Raw genomic sequence first — 15165 nt, 5'->3', positions numbered from 1 at the left:
GATTAAAGGGGGATTGATTTTTTTAAAAAACATTTTTTTTGTTACCCTCTGGCTGATGGAGAAAGCAAGTATGACAAAGCCATTGGAAGTACATAAGAGTTGTAATAGGAGTTTGTGTGTATGAGCACATGTGGGTGTGTGTGAGTGTGCTGACCCTTGTGAGGGTGTGGTGAGCCCAGAGCTCGACATCACATGTCTTCCTTAACCGTTTCTCCTCCTCTCCACCTTACTTTTTGAGACAAGGTCTCTCACTGAACCCTGAGCTTGCAGGAGAGTCATGGGATCTACATGTCTCTGCCCTAGGGCTGAGGTTTTGCTGTTGCATTTGCTTTTGATCTCATTTTTTGACGTTTGATGTCACTGCATAGCCTAGAGCAGCTCTGGATCACTGCAGTCCCCCTCCCCCATCTCAGACAGTGTTAGCTGAGGAGAGGAGCCACTTGCAGTGATATCCACGTTCTCTTTCTATCCAGATGTAGTCTGAGGGTGGGCAGAGGAGAAGAATGTGGTCGTCCTGGAGGAGGTTGTAGCTGTAAATCTCAGAGTCCTATTTCCATGACATTTCATTGACTGTTTCTGTTTTAGCAAATGCCTGTAATGCCAGCCCTCAGAAGTCTGGGTGAGAGGATGGCTATAAATTCAAGGACAGCTTGGGCTACAACCTGAAAACCAGGTCAGCCACATAGCATAATCAGGTGTGTAGGAGAGGAAAGAAGAGAGAAAATGTTTTATCATAAAGGCACATGGGTACTAGTGGTTCATGAAACTTTCGTATTTTGTTTTCTAAAATATCTGTGTTGGTTTTAATATGGAATCAGGTTAATTCTCTAGAAACTTTGCTATTCCATTGTTCACTCCTAGGGATACAGCCAACTGCCCATACATGTCATACCTGCTAGATACAAATCAAATAACATTTATTATAATTTTAAGCTTTTTATAAAATTATTTTATGCTTATAAGTGTCTTGCCTACATGTATGACTGTTTCAAATGTGTGAGCCTGGTGTTTGTGGTGGTCAGAAAATGGCTTGACCCCTGGAACTGGTGTTATGATTGCGAGCTGCAATGGGTGCTGGGAATTGAACCTAGGTCCTCTGGAAGAGCAACTAGTACTCTTTTGTTTTTGTTTCTCTTTGTAACCCTGGCCATTCTGGAACTCATTCTGTAGACCAGGCTGGCCTCGAACTCAGAGATCCACTGTCTCTGCCTCCCAAACACTGAGAGTAAAGTGTGCACCACCACTGCCCAGCCAGCAGCCAGGACTCTTAACCACTGAGCCAGCTCTCCAACCCCACGTTGTTGTTTTTGAAAGATGTGTATTTAATTAGTACCAGTATCCCTTTAAGCTCTTAGACTTGGATTCTGTCTTTTACCTTGTGGAATCTAAAGTACCATCCTTTCCTACCTCATGAATTTTCAGCTTTCAGAGAAGGGGAAGCCATATGTTGACATTCAAGGTTTAACTGCTTCTACAATGGAAATCCTGTTGGACTTCGTGTATACAGAAACAGTACATGTGACAGTGGAGAATGTTCAAGAACTGCTCCCTGCAGCCTGTCTTCTCCAGTTGAAAGGTACAGACAATAAAAGGTGTCTTGTTCCTGACACAGTAGCCCTGGAAGTGTTTTTCATTGACATAAAATTAATCAAGAGACTTTCAGAGGTCAGTCTGGAAGCATGGCATTGGAATCTTTGAGCATGAAAGATCAGATATAGTTAAAAGCAATGCATAAGAATCTCTCCACATGGGGGTTGGGGATTTAGCTCAGTGGTAGAGCGCTTGCCTAGGAAGCGCAAGGCCCTGGGTTCAGTACATCAATAATCGCAGCACTTAAGAAGCAGAGGATTGGGTTGGGGATTTGGCTCAGTGGTAGAGCGCTTGCCTAGGAAGCGCAAGGCCCTAGGTTCGGTCCCCAGCTCCGAAAAAAAGAATTAAAAAAAAAAAAAAAAAAGAAGCAGAGGATTGTATGAATTTGAAGCCAATTTAGTGTGTAAAATGAGACTACATCTTAAAATGAACTGAAGGGGCTGAAGAGGTGGCTCAGGGCTTAAGAGCGTGGACTGTTCTTCAGGAGGGTCTGTGTTTGATTCTCAGCATCCACTGGTGGTTCACAATTATTTTCATTTCCAGGGAATTTAATGCCCTCTTCTGGGCATCATACAGATTCACATGTTTGCAAAGCACCCATTCACATTAAGCAATTAAACTGAACCAAACAAAGCAGAATGGAAAATATAGGTATTTCCTTAATACATACATATATACGTATTACATACATGTATATATGTGTGTATGCATACATGGTAAAAATTGTCAAGAAGCTGATAATATTCATTGTTTACATAGATACTGATTATTTACCTTGTCATCTGATGTCTTTGTTCATGGTGAGACTAAGGACTTTTTTTTTTTTTTTTTTTTTTTTTTTTTTTTTTTTTTTTTTTTTTTCAGAGCTGGGGAGAATCCAGGCCTTAAGCCGCTAGGCAAGCGCCTTTGAGCTAAATCCCCAACCCCAGGACTTTTTCTTATAAACCTTTTTGTATCTTTAAGTCTGAATCATGTAAAATATCTTTTAAATTTTCTTTTTACTTTTATTTTTTATCTTTTTATGTGTATCTGTGTTATACGCAAATGGGTGACCTCTGATGACCACAAAGGTCAGAAGAGGGTATCAGATTCCCTCAAACTGGAGTTACAAGCAGTTGTGGACTGCATTCTGGGGGCTGGGAACTGGACCTAGATCTTCAAGAATAATAGTGTGTTTAACTGTTGAACCATCTCTCCAGTTCCCTGGTTTGTTTTTGAAACAGAGTCTCACTATGTAACTGGTTATCTGGGAACTTGCCGCTCAGGTTGTCCTCTAACTCAAGGGTATCCACCTGCTTCTGTTTCTGAAATGCTGGAATTAAAGGCATGCACCTCTATGTGTGTCTTAAGATACCTATTGAAAATAAAATTTATGCTACTCAGTGGTGGTACATGCTTTAATTCTAGAGTTCAGGAGGCAGAGACCAGTAGAGCTCTGTGAGTTGGATACCTGCCTGATCTTCAGAGCTAGTTCTAAGACAGCCAGGGCTTCACACAGAAACTCTCTCAGAAAAACAAAACAAAAAAGTAATAAAATAAAATTTACCTTATACTTGAGAAGGAGAAACAGCATGGGCTATATAGGTAGACCTGTCTCAAAAAGAAGTAAATAAACTTTAAATTAATGTATAGGAGTTAAAATATAATTTTTCAGATGGTCTCCCAGTTTCTAATCTCAATCCTCTCAATCTCTCTCTCTCTCTCTCTCTCTCTCTCTCTCTCCTCTCTCTCTCCCTCTCCCTCTCCCCTCTCTCCTCCCCCTCCCTCTCTCTCTCTCTCTCTCTCTCTCTCTCTCTCTCTCTCTGTTAACTTCTGTGCCTGTGTTCTTGTGTTTGCGTTGGTATACTTTTTCTTTATTTTGGTCTACACTGTATAGACTAAGGGTGGCCCTAAATTGTATCCCAGTTGGTCCTAATTCTGTCTTCTTGCTTCAGCCTTCTGAGCACTAGGATTACAGTTGTCACCATGGTAACTAGCCATCTGTCCCTTCAACCTCCAACCATGTATCCACATAATTGAAACATTCTTACTGCTGTTTGTTTTGTTTTAGATAAGTGTATCACTGTGTGGTCTAAACTGGCCTTGAGTTCGTGATCCTTCCTAGCCTCCTGAATGCTGGGATTACAGGCACAGACCCCTATGTCCAGTCCTCATTCCCCACCTGTCATACAAGACTGAGGTGAAGTGGAGCGCGCTAAGTGCAGACTTAGAAAATTAAGTTAAGTTTATGCCAGGTGTTGTGGCACAAGCCTTTAATCCCAGCACTCCAGAGAGAGATGCAGACAGATATTTGTGAGTTGAGACCATTCTCTTCTACACTGTGAGCTCTAGACTGGCTAGGGCTACACAGTAAGACTCTGTCTCAAAAACCAAACCAAAAAAGAACTGAGTTCATGCACTGGACCATCCCTTTTCCCAGTGTCAGGGATTGAAACCAAGGCCTTGCTTATGCCAAGATGCTAGACTGGCAATGATGCTTCTCTGTCAAGGTACAACCCAAGCTTTTATTCTAAATTGACCAGAGGATTATAGGAATGTTTTCTTTTACTGAAGGTTTAAAATAAGTTTGATACAGGGACTAGAGAGGTGGCTCCGTGTTCAAGGGTACTTGTCTTGCAGAGAACCTGGGTCAGGTTTCCAGCACTCACATAATGACTCACAACTGCCTTAAACTCCAGTGCCACGGGACTACTGTGACCTTCTCGGACACTGCATGCCATGGTGTATTTATATATGTGCAGACTTAATACTTAGTATTAAGTAAATACAAAGTAAAAATAAGTAAATCTTAACAAAACAACTATTTAGAGTAGGAAATAAGAACATAGTAAATTAAGTTACTCTTCAGATTGGTTCCAGAGGCTAAGAGTTTGCAGCAGTCTAATGGTTCCTGAAGCTAATTTGGACTTGCTACACTCATTTTAAAGATGAGACAGAAGCAAGTTTAAAGGGCTTTTAAAGGTGACATAGTATAGCCACTGTTTAAATGCCTGGACCACACATTTTCTTGTGTTAAGGTGTAGAGCTAGGGTTCCCCGTAACATGTAGAGAAGACTTTAAGATCCAAGAATGGAAGGCTACTTTACACTTGGCCAAGTATCCTGAAGTCTGCTCACTGCCTGTGTTTGCCCTAGGTGTAAAACAAGCCTGCTGTGAGTTCTTAGAAAGTCAGTTGGATCCATCTAATTGCCTGGGTATCAGGGATTTTGCTGAAACTCACAATTGCGTTGACCTGATGCAAGCAGCTGAGGTTTTTAGCCAGAAGCATTTTCCTGAAGTGGTACAGCACGAAGAGTTCATTCTTCTGAGTCAAGGAGAGGTGGAGAAGCTAATCAAGTGCGATGAGATTCAGGTACAGATTTGGCTTGGTGTTACAGTTTTTTTAATTACAGAGCAGATGTCCATAGTATGGTTTCATAATCAAATACCCCTACTGGTGCCAAAAGTCTTAATTTATTTGTGTATCTGTGGAGAAAAAAGACTGCCCTGGTCCTTCATCAAATATATGGATTCCAGTGGTAAATAATTAAATGCAGAAATTGGAAACAAGGTAAAATTTCTGTACAATACTATTACCCATTGGCTGTGTGGTAGTGTTCGTTGTGTGTAGGTTTATAAGTGGGAATGAGGAATCTAACAGAGGACTAGTAGATGTCTTTGAAGCCTGTACTTTAATCTCCAGGGTATTAGTCCTTTAGTCAGTAGCTTCTAGAAGAGACCCAAGTCCTGTGTGTATATTGCTCTTGAGTTTTACTTCTCTACTGAAATAAATACATTGCCGAGCATCTGTTTCTTAGTTTATATAACAGGCACGTTAGAAAATATTAGATTGGGTTAAATGCTTTGACATGCTGTAGGAGAGTTTGCTACCTAAAGAAATTCTGTGGCCATCCAGGTGTGCCACTGTGTATGTGTAATCCCAGTACTCAAGAGGCTGAGACAGGAGGATCACAAGCTTGCCTAGGCAACAGTGAGACTGTCTCTCTAAAAAACAAAGCACCCTAGGAGAAAAGAGATTCTGTGGTACACTTTGTGTAAACCATATGGTCTCTTTTCTGATTGGCTACAAAACAGGTATGCGTGTTAGAAAATAAAAGGTGTTAAGTTTACTTTTATTAAATTTTAGCCAGTTTTTGCTGTACGTTTTTCTTTAACAACTGTCGTAAGACAAAACTGATAAGAGCAGTTGATAAATTTTTTGCACTTAGAGAGTAATATTTCCCCAAGTTGACTTTATGCCAGCCTGGAGAGGCGCTGTTAGAGATGCTAATGTGTCAAAGATTGGTTGGTCTTGTACTCACCCCCACGGTGCAGGACCTTGTCTTCCTTTGCAGACTTTGTGGCCACAAAGTGTATTCTTCACATTTAGGAGCCAGTGGTTAGCTAGAAAAATATGACTTTTTTATACTTCGTATTATTTATTTATTAATCTATTTATTTTTGCTTTTTTGAGGCAGGGGTTTTCTGTGTAGACCAGACTAGATTTGAACTTAGAAATCCACCTGCCGCTGTCTCCCAGGTGCTAGGAATAAAGGTGTGTGCCACCACACCTGTCGTGACTCTTCTTGATTTGTCTGTGTATGAGAAAGCACAGTGATGATACTTAGTGCTACTGTTTATAGGAAAATAGTACTTAGCGTTTACAATTGGTTAATTTGTCAAAGGCTTATCAAGTACTTACAGGGGAAATCCCTATCCCTTGGTGCATCCACTCTCTTCCTTCCTCTTCCCACCTCCTCTTTTGATTCCTTTGTGTTTCTGTGTTAGAGTTTGGAATTGGTAAGTCTTGGGCACGGTAGGCAAGTGCTGTCACTGACCCAGCTCTAAGTATCTTCCTGTGGCATCCACCTAATCCCCACGTCTGTCTGCAGTTATCAGACTGTGGCTCAGAGGTAAACCGTCATACCGTTGTAGGTAGTATAGCACGATTCAGACCCAGGCAAGCAGCTAGATGTGTGATGCCGCACACCTGTCACTCCAGCCTAGAGGTGATGCCACACACCTGTCACTCCAGCGTATGGGAGGCAGAGCTGTGAAGTTCAAGCCATCCTAGACCACAGAAGAACAAAAGAAAGGGAAAAAAGGAAGTTTAAAGGTGGGTTTGCTAGCTTGTGCCTGTATTTCTATCATATAGGCAGGAGGATCAGTTTAAAACCTTCCTTTGCTACATTATTGAGTACCAGACTAGCTTGGGCTGTATGAAACCCTTTCTCCAAGTAGCAAAGCAACAAGAAAAACAAACAAGCACAAATCAGGCCTCCTATTCCCAAGGCCTTTCCCCCAAACATTAAGTTATGGGTGAGCTCACCGCCAGGTGACCAGTTTGCTTCTAAAGGCCCTCATTAGGAAATTAGCACAAAAATGTTCATTTTGGACCTGTTGTAGAATCTGGATAAAATAAGATGGACCAGAGAGCGCAAATAGCTATCCGTATTCAGAGGCCAAGACGAAGAACAACGTGAGCATTTTTATGTAGTTTTCCTTCCTCGAATATCAAGACGGGCTTTTGTCTTTTTTTTTCTGGAATGACAACAAAAGGTTTTTGTTTTTGTTTTGTTTTGTTCTTTTCCTTTCTGGAAACCAGCACAAAACTGGAACCAGATGTCTTGACTTCTGGTTGCTACGTAGTTCTTCCTCTTATTAAATAAAACAATCGGAGCAAGCATGGTGGTGCTAGTCTGTAATCCTATAACTGACGGCAAAAGATGGTAGCAGGATCAAAGGCTCAAGGCCTGCCTGTGTTCTGTGAGACACCATCTCAAGCACAGACCCAGCAGCGCTTAGTGGGAAGCAGTGTGTCGTCTGATTAAAGCACCAACATATGATTAAAACCCATTAAAGAATGGGGTTATTTAGCTCAGTGGTAGAGTGCTTGCCTGGGCAAGCGCAAGGCCCTGGGTTCGGTCCCCAGCCGAAAAAAAAAAAAAAAAAAAAAAAAAAAAAAAAAAACCATTAAAGATATTAGTCCATAGCACACAGGACTGCCCCAAACATTAATGGGCAGTGTCTTGTCTGAACTTTGTGAAGAATATTTTCCCATTATGAATCATTGACATTCACAGGCACATTTAGCATTTTCTCTGAAATTTTAATTTGTTTGCTTTTAGACAAAAGAAAACAATATACATGCTTTTAAGCCTGGGTTTCTCTGTGTAGTCCTGGCCATCCTGGAACTCTGTAGACCAGCCTGTCCTGGAACGACAGAGATGCCTCTGCAGCCCCAGTGCTGGGACTAAAGGCATGTGCCACCCGCCTGGCTAGAGCAGTTTCTTAAGAATGAGTGTGCTGCATCCCCCCATCATCTGTCTGTGAGATGGATCACCTTGACCTCCCACACATTTCTCAGGACTGCCAACACCTGACGTCTAGCCTGTTGTATAAAGAGGACTGCAACTGATCTTGCAGCGCTTGGCCCTTCTGAGTGTTAACCCACGGTTACCAAGCAGTGTTTACAAACACCTCTTTATTCCTGTCCTATGGAGATGTTCAAATGATACCCAGTTGCTCTTACTATGACGCCCTCAGCAGACTGGTGCTTACCTCCAACTGTCACCACTCACACTTCTTCCTACAAGGCTGGTTAGCTAAAATGTCCCTATGTGCCAGTTCTCTCTGCTCTAGGTCAGTTCCGACCTGTAGAAAATTCTTTCAAGATAGACTAAGTTTCCTTGCCTGGTCTGATAGCCACTAGGCATGTTGGGTGTTGGAATGTAGTTAGTACTGCTAAGAAGCCGAGCTCTGCTTATTTTCATTAAATGCCACTGCGGTGACAGTACAGCTCTAGAGCTTCTGGTGTGCTCTTTTCTGTCTTGGTATGTTCTTGGGGATTTGAGATAAGATCTTATTCTGGATCCCTGGCTGGCCCTGAACTCACTACGTAGGCAATCCTCCTGCTTCAACCTTCCAAGTGCTAGAATTTTCAGTATATGCTGCCACTTCTGACCCTTTGAGTTTGTTCTTTTTATTCTTCAGGGTTTTTTGCTATTTGTCCATCAGATTTCGGCTTGCTACTAGACTTGATTTGTCATCGTCAGTGAAGTCAGTGCTTAGCACTTAGTAGAAGTTCAGTAAATTTATAAAATGAAGGAACATGCCCAAACATTTCTGCTTACCAAAGCACCACAGTTCTTGGGAAAAGGCGTGCAAGGTGTATTGGTTTGCTTTCATGCAGGCACCGCGGTTCAAAAGAAGCCTCAGATTACATATGCCCAGAGACTGCTGAGAGAGCATGGGTCCTGCACCCGTGACTGCCTTTGGAAAGCCCTATGTCTTACTGTGCCTGTTGCTTTCCTGGTGGAAAATAATACATATAATATAATACATACTTTAGAGAGTATTTCTTACTTTATCTGTTTATCATGTATAATTGAAGATCCTCAAAGATCTGAATCTATATGTCAAAACAGCACAGAGGGGTTGGGGATTTAGCTCAGTGGTAGAGCACTTGCCTAGCAAGCTCAAGGCCCTGGGTTCGGTCCCCAGCTCCGGGGAAAAAAACAAAAAAAAAAACAAAAAAAAAACAGCACAGAATCTAACACATAGTAGTTGTTTAAATGCTGACTAACCATACTTTGAAAGCTGTAGTGTTATTTATGATGATAAAGTGAAGTTATTGCTTCAGAGGCAACTATGAATAAAAATTATTTCAATTTTAATTAGGATAACGGATTTTCTCTCCCATGTTTACTAAAGTCGCAGGAATGACCAGACAAGAATTCAAGAGTAGATAGAGTTCTGAAAGGAAGGCCGACATGTGGCTCATCTTTATTAAATGCTTTCCTAGTTCTTTTAAATTGCTTATAATTCTCTTCCTGTATCTGGAAAGATTGTTTTCCCAGAACCTCCATGTTTCTGGAAGCTGGGAAGTAACAGTATTGGAGGGCAAGGAGCACAAAGGAGAAAGTGAGCATGGCTGCTTTTTAGTGTGGGAAGCTTTTTCACTGGGAAAGTAAAAGTCTGTGATGTGGCTTCTGTAATAGGTGGATTCTGAAGAGCCAGTCTTTGAGGCTGTCATCAACTGGGTGAAGCATGCCAAGAAGGAGCGAGAGGAGTCTTTGCCTGACCTCCTACAGTATGTTCGGATGCCCCTGCTGACCCCTAGGTACATTACAGATGTGATCGATGCTGAGGTAAGTCACATCAGGCATGCCCTTGGTGTCCAGAGACTCCACTAACTCCACAGCGCAGTTACTCCAAAGCAGCAGCTTTAATGTAGGCCGAGTTACCTGTCCCTTTCCACAGGAAGGCTGGCGCGGTAAACATTCTAGGCATAAGAAATATTTATTGCTTGGTAACTCAGGCCTCTGTCACAAATGAAAATCCATAATTTAACTTAATTTTCCTTTTTGTTTTATGTGCCTCTGAATGTTTTATAAAAACTGTGTACCAGTCTCTGTTAAACATAAATTGTTATAAATTGCTCTGAAAAAGATGAAACAAAAGTTGCTTTGTGTGGCAAACCCTGATGTTTTTACCTCTAGTAAGACTGATTTATTCAGCTTAATGCAATTGAGCTCTCTGCTGTTTTATAAAGATATTTTTCTAACTTAAGTTGCAACAATGTTTGTAATAGTATGTGTGTGTGTGTGTGTGTGTGTGTGTGTGTGTGTGTGTGTGCACTATAATTCACGCATGCGTGCACACATACACTGCCCTGCATGGACTGCTGTCCTACTTGGCTTTCTGTCTGCTGTGATAAACACCATGACCACAAGGCAGCATGGGGAGGGCAGGGTTCATTTCCTTGCATGTCCATAATCAAGGGACCCAAGGGCAGGGGTTCAGGTTCAGAGCAGGAGCCTGCAGGCAGGAGCTAAAGCAGAGGTCGTGAAGGAACACTGCTTACTGACTGGCTTCCGTTGGCTTGCTTAGCTTGCTTTCTGACACACACACACCCAGTCCAATGGAGGCGGTTCCTCCGTTGACAGGTGTCCTTTGGCAAGCACTGATCTGTATCATATAGGTGAAGCCCAGTGGCTGAGTTACTTCTTGGCCAGGACCTGACTATTTTAAAAGTTAACCATAAAAATAGTTTCTTAGTTATTCACTTTACAAAATTTGCCTGGCCTGTTGTGGTGAGGCCTGTGATCTCGTGGTAGAGATAGGCGGGCGTATCAAGAGTTCAAGGCCACCCTAGATTGTATGAGACCCTGTCTCAAACAAGTAAACAAATATTGGAACACCCTCCCCCCCCCATTAAAAAAAATTCAGGGTAATTAATGTCACATCTCAAACTCATTTTCCCCTTCTTTCTTACACCTTCTATTGGTTAGTTTTCTTGTTGCTGTGATAAAATACCCCACAAAAGCAACTTAAGGAAGAAAGGGTTTATCTTGGTTCACAGTTAAAAGTTATAGTTCATCCTGAAGAAGTCATGGCAGAAAAAAACATGAAGCTGTGGGTCATGTGTACCAAAGTCAGGAGGCGGAGAGAGAAAAGCTGGTGCCCAGCTGAACTTTTCCTCTTTGTTAGGTGTGGGTCCCTAGCCAGTGGAATAGTGTGGCCTACATTAAGGGCAGGCCTTACCGCTTGAGTTAAACCTTTCAGAATCCCCCCTCACAGACATACCAGTTGGTGTGTTTCCCAAATCAGTCTGCTGATAGTGAAGCTCATCTTCACGCCCTCTGGGTCAGTCTTTACATTATATTTTGGTATAGAGATCTGGAGCTAGGATCAGGAGGCTGAAACCCTAAATCAAACATTCCTTAGGAAGCGGACCCTAAGGAAGATGAGACCCTTAGGAAGATGACCTAAGATTTTTTTCTTTGTGAAGCAGCACTTACATTACCCACCTCATACATGGTTGCCAGTATTCATATGCAGAAGCTTTTAGAGATGTGTGTACAGCAGTGGTTGCTACTGTTGTATATTTCCAATGCATACTAAAAACTTCTTGGAGTCAAACTAATAAAACTCTGTGAGTTGAAGATCCCAACAGGAAGCAGATGGTACAGTTCTAAGGAAGGCTTACTGTATATATAAAGAGCTGCTTACAAAGTTATTCATTTGGAGAAACAGTAAAAGACCGTGGAGACTATAGATCTAGAACAGCCAAGCTGTCACCAGCCCTCAGTCTAGCTGAGCTAAGAAATGGGTATCAGAGCCTGAAGGGAAAGTGTAGGCCTTGAGATGCCTGCCTTTCAGCAGAGCTCCTCCCAGCTAGGAGCCATTTGGAGACCTTACCGGCACGGTGTATAGGGACTGTTTTTCTAACTAGAGAGCAGAGTACAGTGTGGAGGTAGACACTAATACAGAGATGTATTTTCTATGTAGGTATATGTGTATATGTGCACATATGCATGCACATGTAGACCAGAGGTCGGTCTTTGGTGCTGTTCCTCAGACCATCCACCTTGGTTTTTGAGATGCAGTCTCTTATTGATTGGCCTGGAGTTTCTGATTGGGCTGGCAACAAGCCCAAGATCTGCCTGTCTATCCACTAGTAGGGGCATTACAAGTATAGGCTACCTTGTCTAGCTTTTTATGTGGTTTCTTGTGACAGAACTTGGGTCATCGTGTTTACATGGGAAGGACTTTTACCAAAGTGGGCCATTTCTCCCACCCATCTAGAGCACCATTGGATATAGATGTGAGAGCTGGGCTAATGGTGAATGCATTCCTATAACACAGAACTTGGGAGATAAATGCAGAAACATCAGATGTTAAAACTTATCCTATGCCCTGTTGTAAGTTTGAGATCAACCTGGGCTAACGGAGAACCTGTCACAGAGAAAGGGTGAAGGGGGGGTGGGGAGCAAAGGAAGGAGGGAGAGAGATAGCTTTGGGGAAATTATTTTGGAGAAGACAATTTTTCCGAGAGAGAGAACGTGTGTCTTGTCTTTTTGAGACAGTGTCTCCCTCTAGATCAGCCTGGCCCAGAAGTCACTATGTAGCCCTGAGTTGGCCTGAAGTCTCAGAAATCCTCCAAGTACTGGAGTTGGAATTCGAAGCCAGCATGCTCAGCTCCCTTAGGATTCGTACTAATCCTTACATGCTTTTGTCTGCATACACAACTTTCTGCTTCATATGCGCCATTGTTATTACAATGTTAGAGATGCCCGGTCCCCTTCTGTCTTTCAGCCTTTTATCCGCTGTAGTTTACAGTGCAGGGACCTAGTTGATGAAGCCAAGAAGTTTCACCTGAGGCCTGAACTTCGGAGTCAGATGCAAGGACCCAGGACAAGAGCCCGACTAGGTAAGCTGGTATTCCTGGCAGAATGGAGGTGTCTTTCTACTCCTTTTTCAGACAGTGTGATGTCTGTAATACAGACAGTAGACTGTTTTCAGACCTGATCTTAATCTCCTTAGGCAAGTAGCTGCCATTTTAAGCTTTTATCCTGTAGTCTTTATGGCACATAGCTATTAGAGATTCAGTTAGATAAAGTAGAGAGAAAGCCATCTTACAAATTATCATATATTATGTAGCATCAGATTTCTACCTCAGCATTTACATAAAGGGCTTGGAGCTGGAATGTAGCTCGGTTGTTAGTGCTTCCCTGTCCCTGAGTTCAAGCCTCAGCACAACAGAAATGGGGTATGGTGGTAAATGCCTACAATCGGGAGGTAGAGGCAGGAAGAGTAAGTTCATCCTTGGGCACATAAACGGTCAGAAGCCAGCATGATAAACTGTCTCAAACAAACACAGTCCTAAAACTACAGGGCTTCTGACAGTCACATATCAAGGGTAAAATCCTGACTATGAGGCCAGAGTTGTGGTACAGATTTCTGGTTTACTCCTTACCTTAGGCAGGAAATTTACTCTGTCTGCTGATGCTTTATCTGTGACCTGGGAACCAACTTCACATCCAGCTCTAAGAAAGTTATGACAATTAGATGAAGAAGGCTAGGAAAAGGCTAGGAATAGCTACTGTCACATAAGTGCTGCCTATGTTAGCAAACAGAGAGAGGTTCAATCTAAGCCCTGCCAGTGGTGATCGGCGATAACAATTTATCTGATCCTAACTGGATAGGACAGAGCACTAATCCCAGCACTCAGGAGGCCTAGTCAGGTTGATCTCTGTGAGTTCAAGAGTAGCCTGGTCCAGATGGTGAGTTCCAAAGCATCCAGGGCTAAATAGTAGACCCTGTCTCTAGTAACTATCTATCTATCTATCTATCTATCTATCTATCTATCTATCTATACATACATATATATATATATATATATATATTTTTTTTTTTTTTAATACTTATTTGATCCTATGCTTTTACCCCTAAAATGAGGCTTAGTTTCTTCTGAGTGGGTTTTTGGGAGGACTGAATTGGAGCACAGATAAGATACCTAGCTGGCACAGAGTAAATATCAGCTATTTTTATCTTGTTCCCTGTTACTTCTCTGACAAGAGAGCCTCCCTGTGACTGTGTACAGCTGTTTTGTAGATTATCATTTATGATGTATATATGAAGTGGTACTTCATTTGCTTTTATTTTTTTAAGAATTCATTTATTTTTATTATATATGTTTCGAGTGTTTACCTGCTTACATGTCTGTGTACCACATGTGCAGTGCCCACAGAAGTCAGAAGATGACATCAGATTCCCTAGAACTAGGACTCCAGATTGTGGTAAACCACCATGTGGGTTCTAGGAACAGATTCTTAGCCACAGAACCATCTCATTAGCCCCTAATGTTTTATCATTATTTACTTTCCTTATTTTTTATTTTAGAGTTAATATATGTTGGATATTGATAATCAAGTTGTCTATTGATAGAGGAGTAAGAAGTGTTTATTTCCAGTTTTTTTCTTGTTTTGTTTTTAAAATTTCTTTTATTCGTGTGTATCTGTGTTTCCATGAGCTTCTGAGGGGACCAGATCTCCTGGAGTGGAGTTGTAAGCTGTTGTGAGCCACCTGGGTGCTGGGAACCAAACCTCCTCTCTAAGAATAGTGGGAGCTTTGACCACTGCGCCATGTCTGTGGGCCTCTTTGCTGTTGTTTTTAATGAAATTCTTTCCATTTTAAATGTTTTTATTTTGTTTTATTATATGTGAGTGTTTCGCCTGAATGGAGGATGTATATGCCCAGAGGCCAGAAGAGGATGCCAGATCCCCATAGAGCTGGAGTTGCAGACAATTGTAAGCCACCAAGTGTGTGCTGGGAATCAAACTTCTTTCTTCTGGAAGAGCAGCCAGTGCTCTGAATCACTGAGCCATCTCTCCAGTCCCGCCCACCACCAGTGCTTTTTAGTGTCATACATACTGTGTGTTTAATATTAAAATATATAGAAGCAAAAAAATTAAAAACACCCTAAATTCTACCACGCAGAAATGTTTAGAGAAGGAGAGGTAGAGAAGAACTGGGGCTGGAGCTGGCTCAGGGGTTAAGAGCACTGCTCTCGCCCCAGAAGACGTGGTTTTGGTTCCCAGTACCCACATCAGGAGAGTCACAGTCTGTGACTCCAGTTCAGGGGATCTGAGGTCCTTCTCTGCTCTGCAAAGACACCTGCACACTTGTACATATAAACTCATGCTGGAACACATACATAAGCTAAAAGCATACAAAAAAGAACCAGGAAAGGTATTAACTCCTGCAGTATGACAAAAGAATGCGATCTATATGTCATGTAGTATGTACAAA

General features: G+C 42.0%; 1 protein-coding gene across 5 annotated transcripts in view; it reads left to right on the top strand.

The window, feature by feature from the left end:
• Klhl12 (kelch like family member 12) overlaps positions 1–15165 on the top strand; it is a 33793-nt gene that overhangs the window by 6460 nt on the left and 12168 nt on the right. For 3 of the 5 annotated variants that reach the window (XM_032914764.1, XM_032914765.1, XM_032914763.1), the window contains exons 3-6: positions 1423–1576; positions 4725–4942; positions 9570–9719; positions 12670–12784. In XM_032914764.1, the coding sequence (XP_032770655.1) occupies positions 1423–1576; positions 4725–4942; positions 9570–9719; positions 12670–12784 (637 nt within the window). Of the gene's footprint in view, positions 1–585; positions 696–1422; positions 1577–4724; positions 4943–9569; positions 9720–12669; positions 12785–15165 lie in introns of all 5 variants that reach the window. The other 2 variants (XM_032914766.1, XM_032914767.1) reach the window with 2 other exon arrangements.

Source organism: Rattus rattus, chromosome 10 (assembly GCF_011064425.1).
Source record: "Rattus rattus isolate New Zealand chromosome 10, Rrattus_CSIRO_v1, whole genome shotgun sequence".
NCBI lineage: Eukaryota > Metazoa > Chordata > Mammalia > Rodentia > Muridae > Rattus > Rattus rattus.
This window is presented reverse-complemented; position numbering and strand designations above follow the sequence as displayed.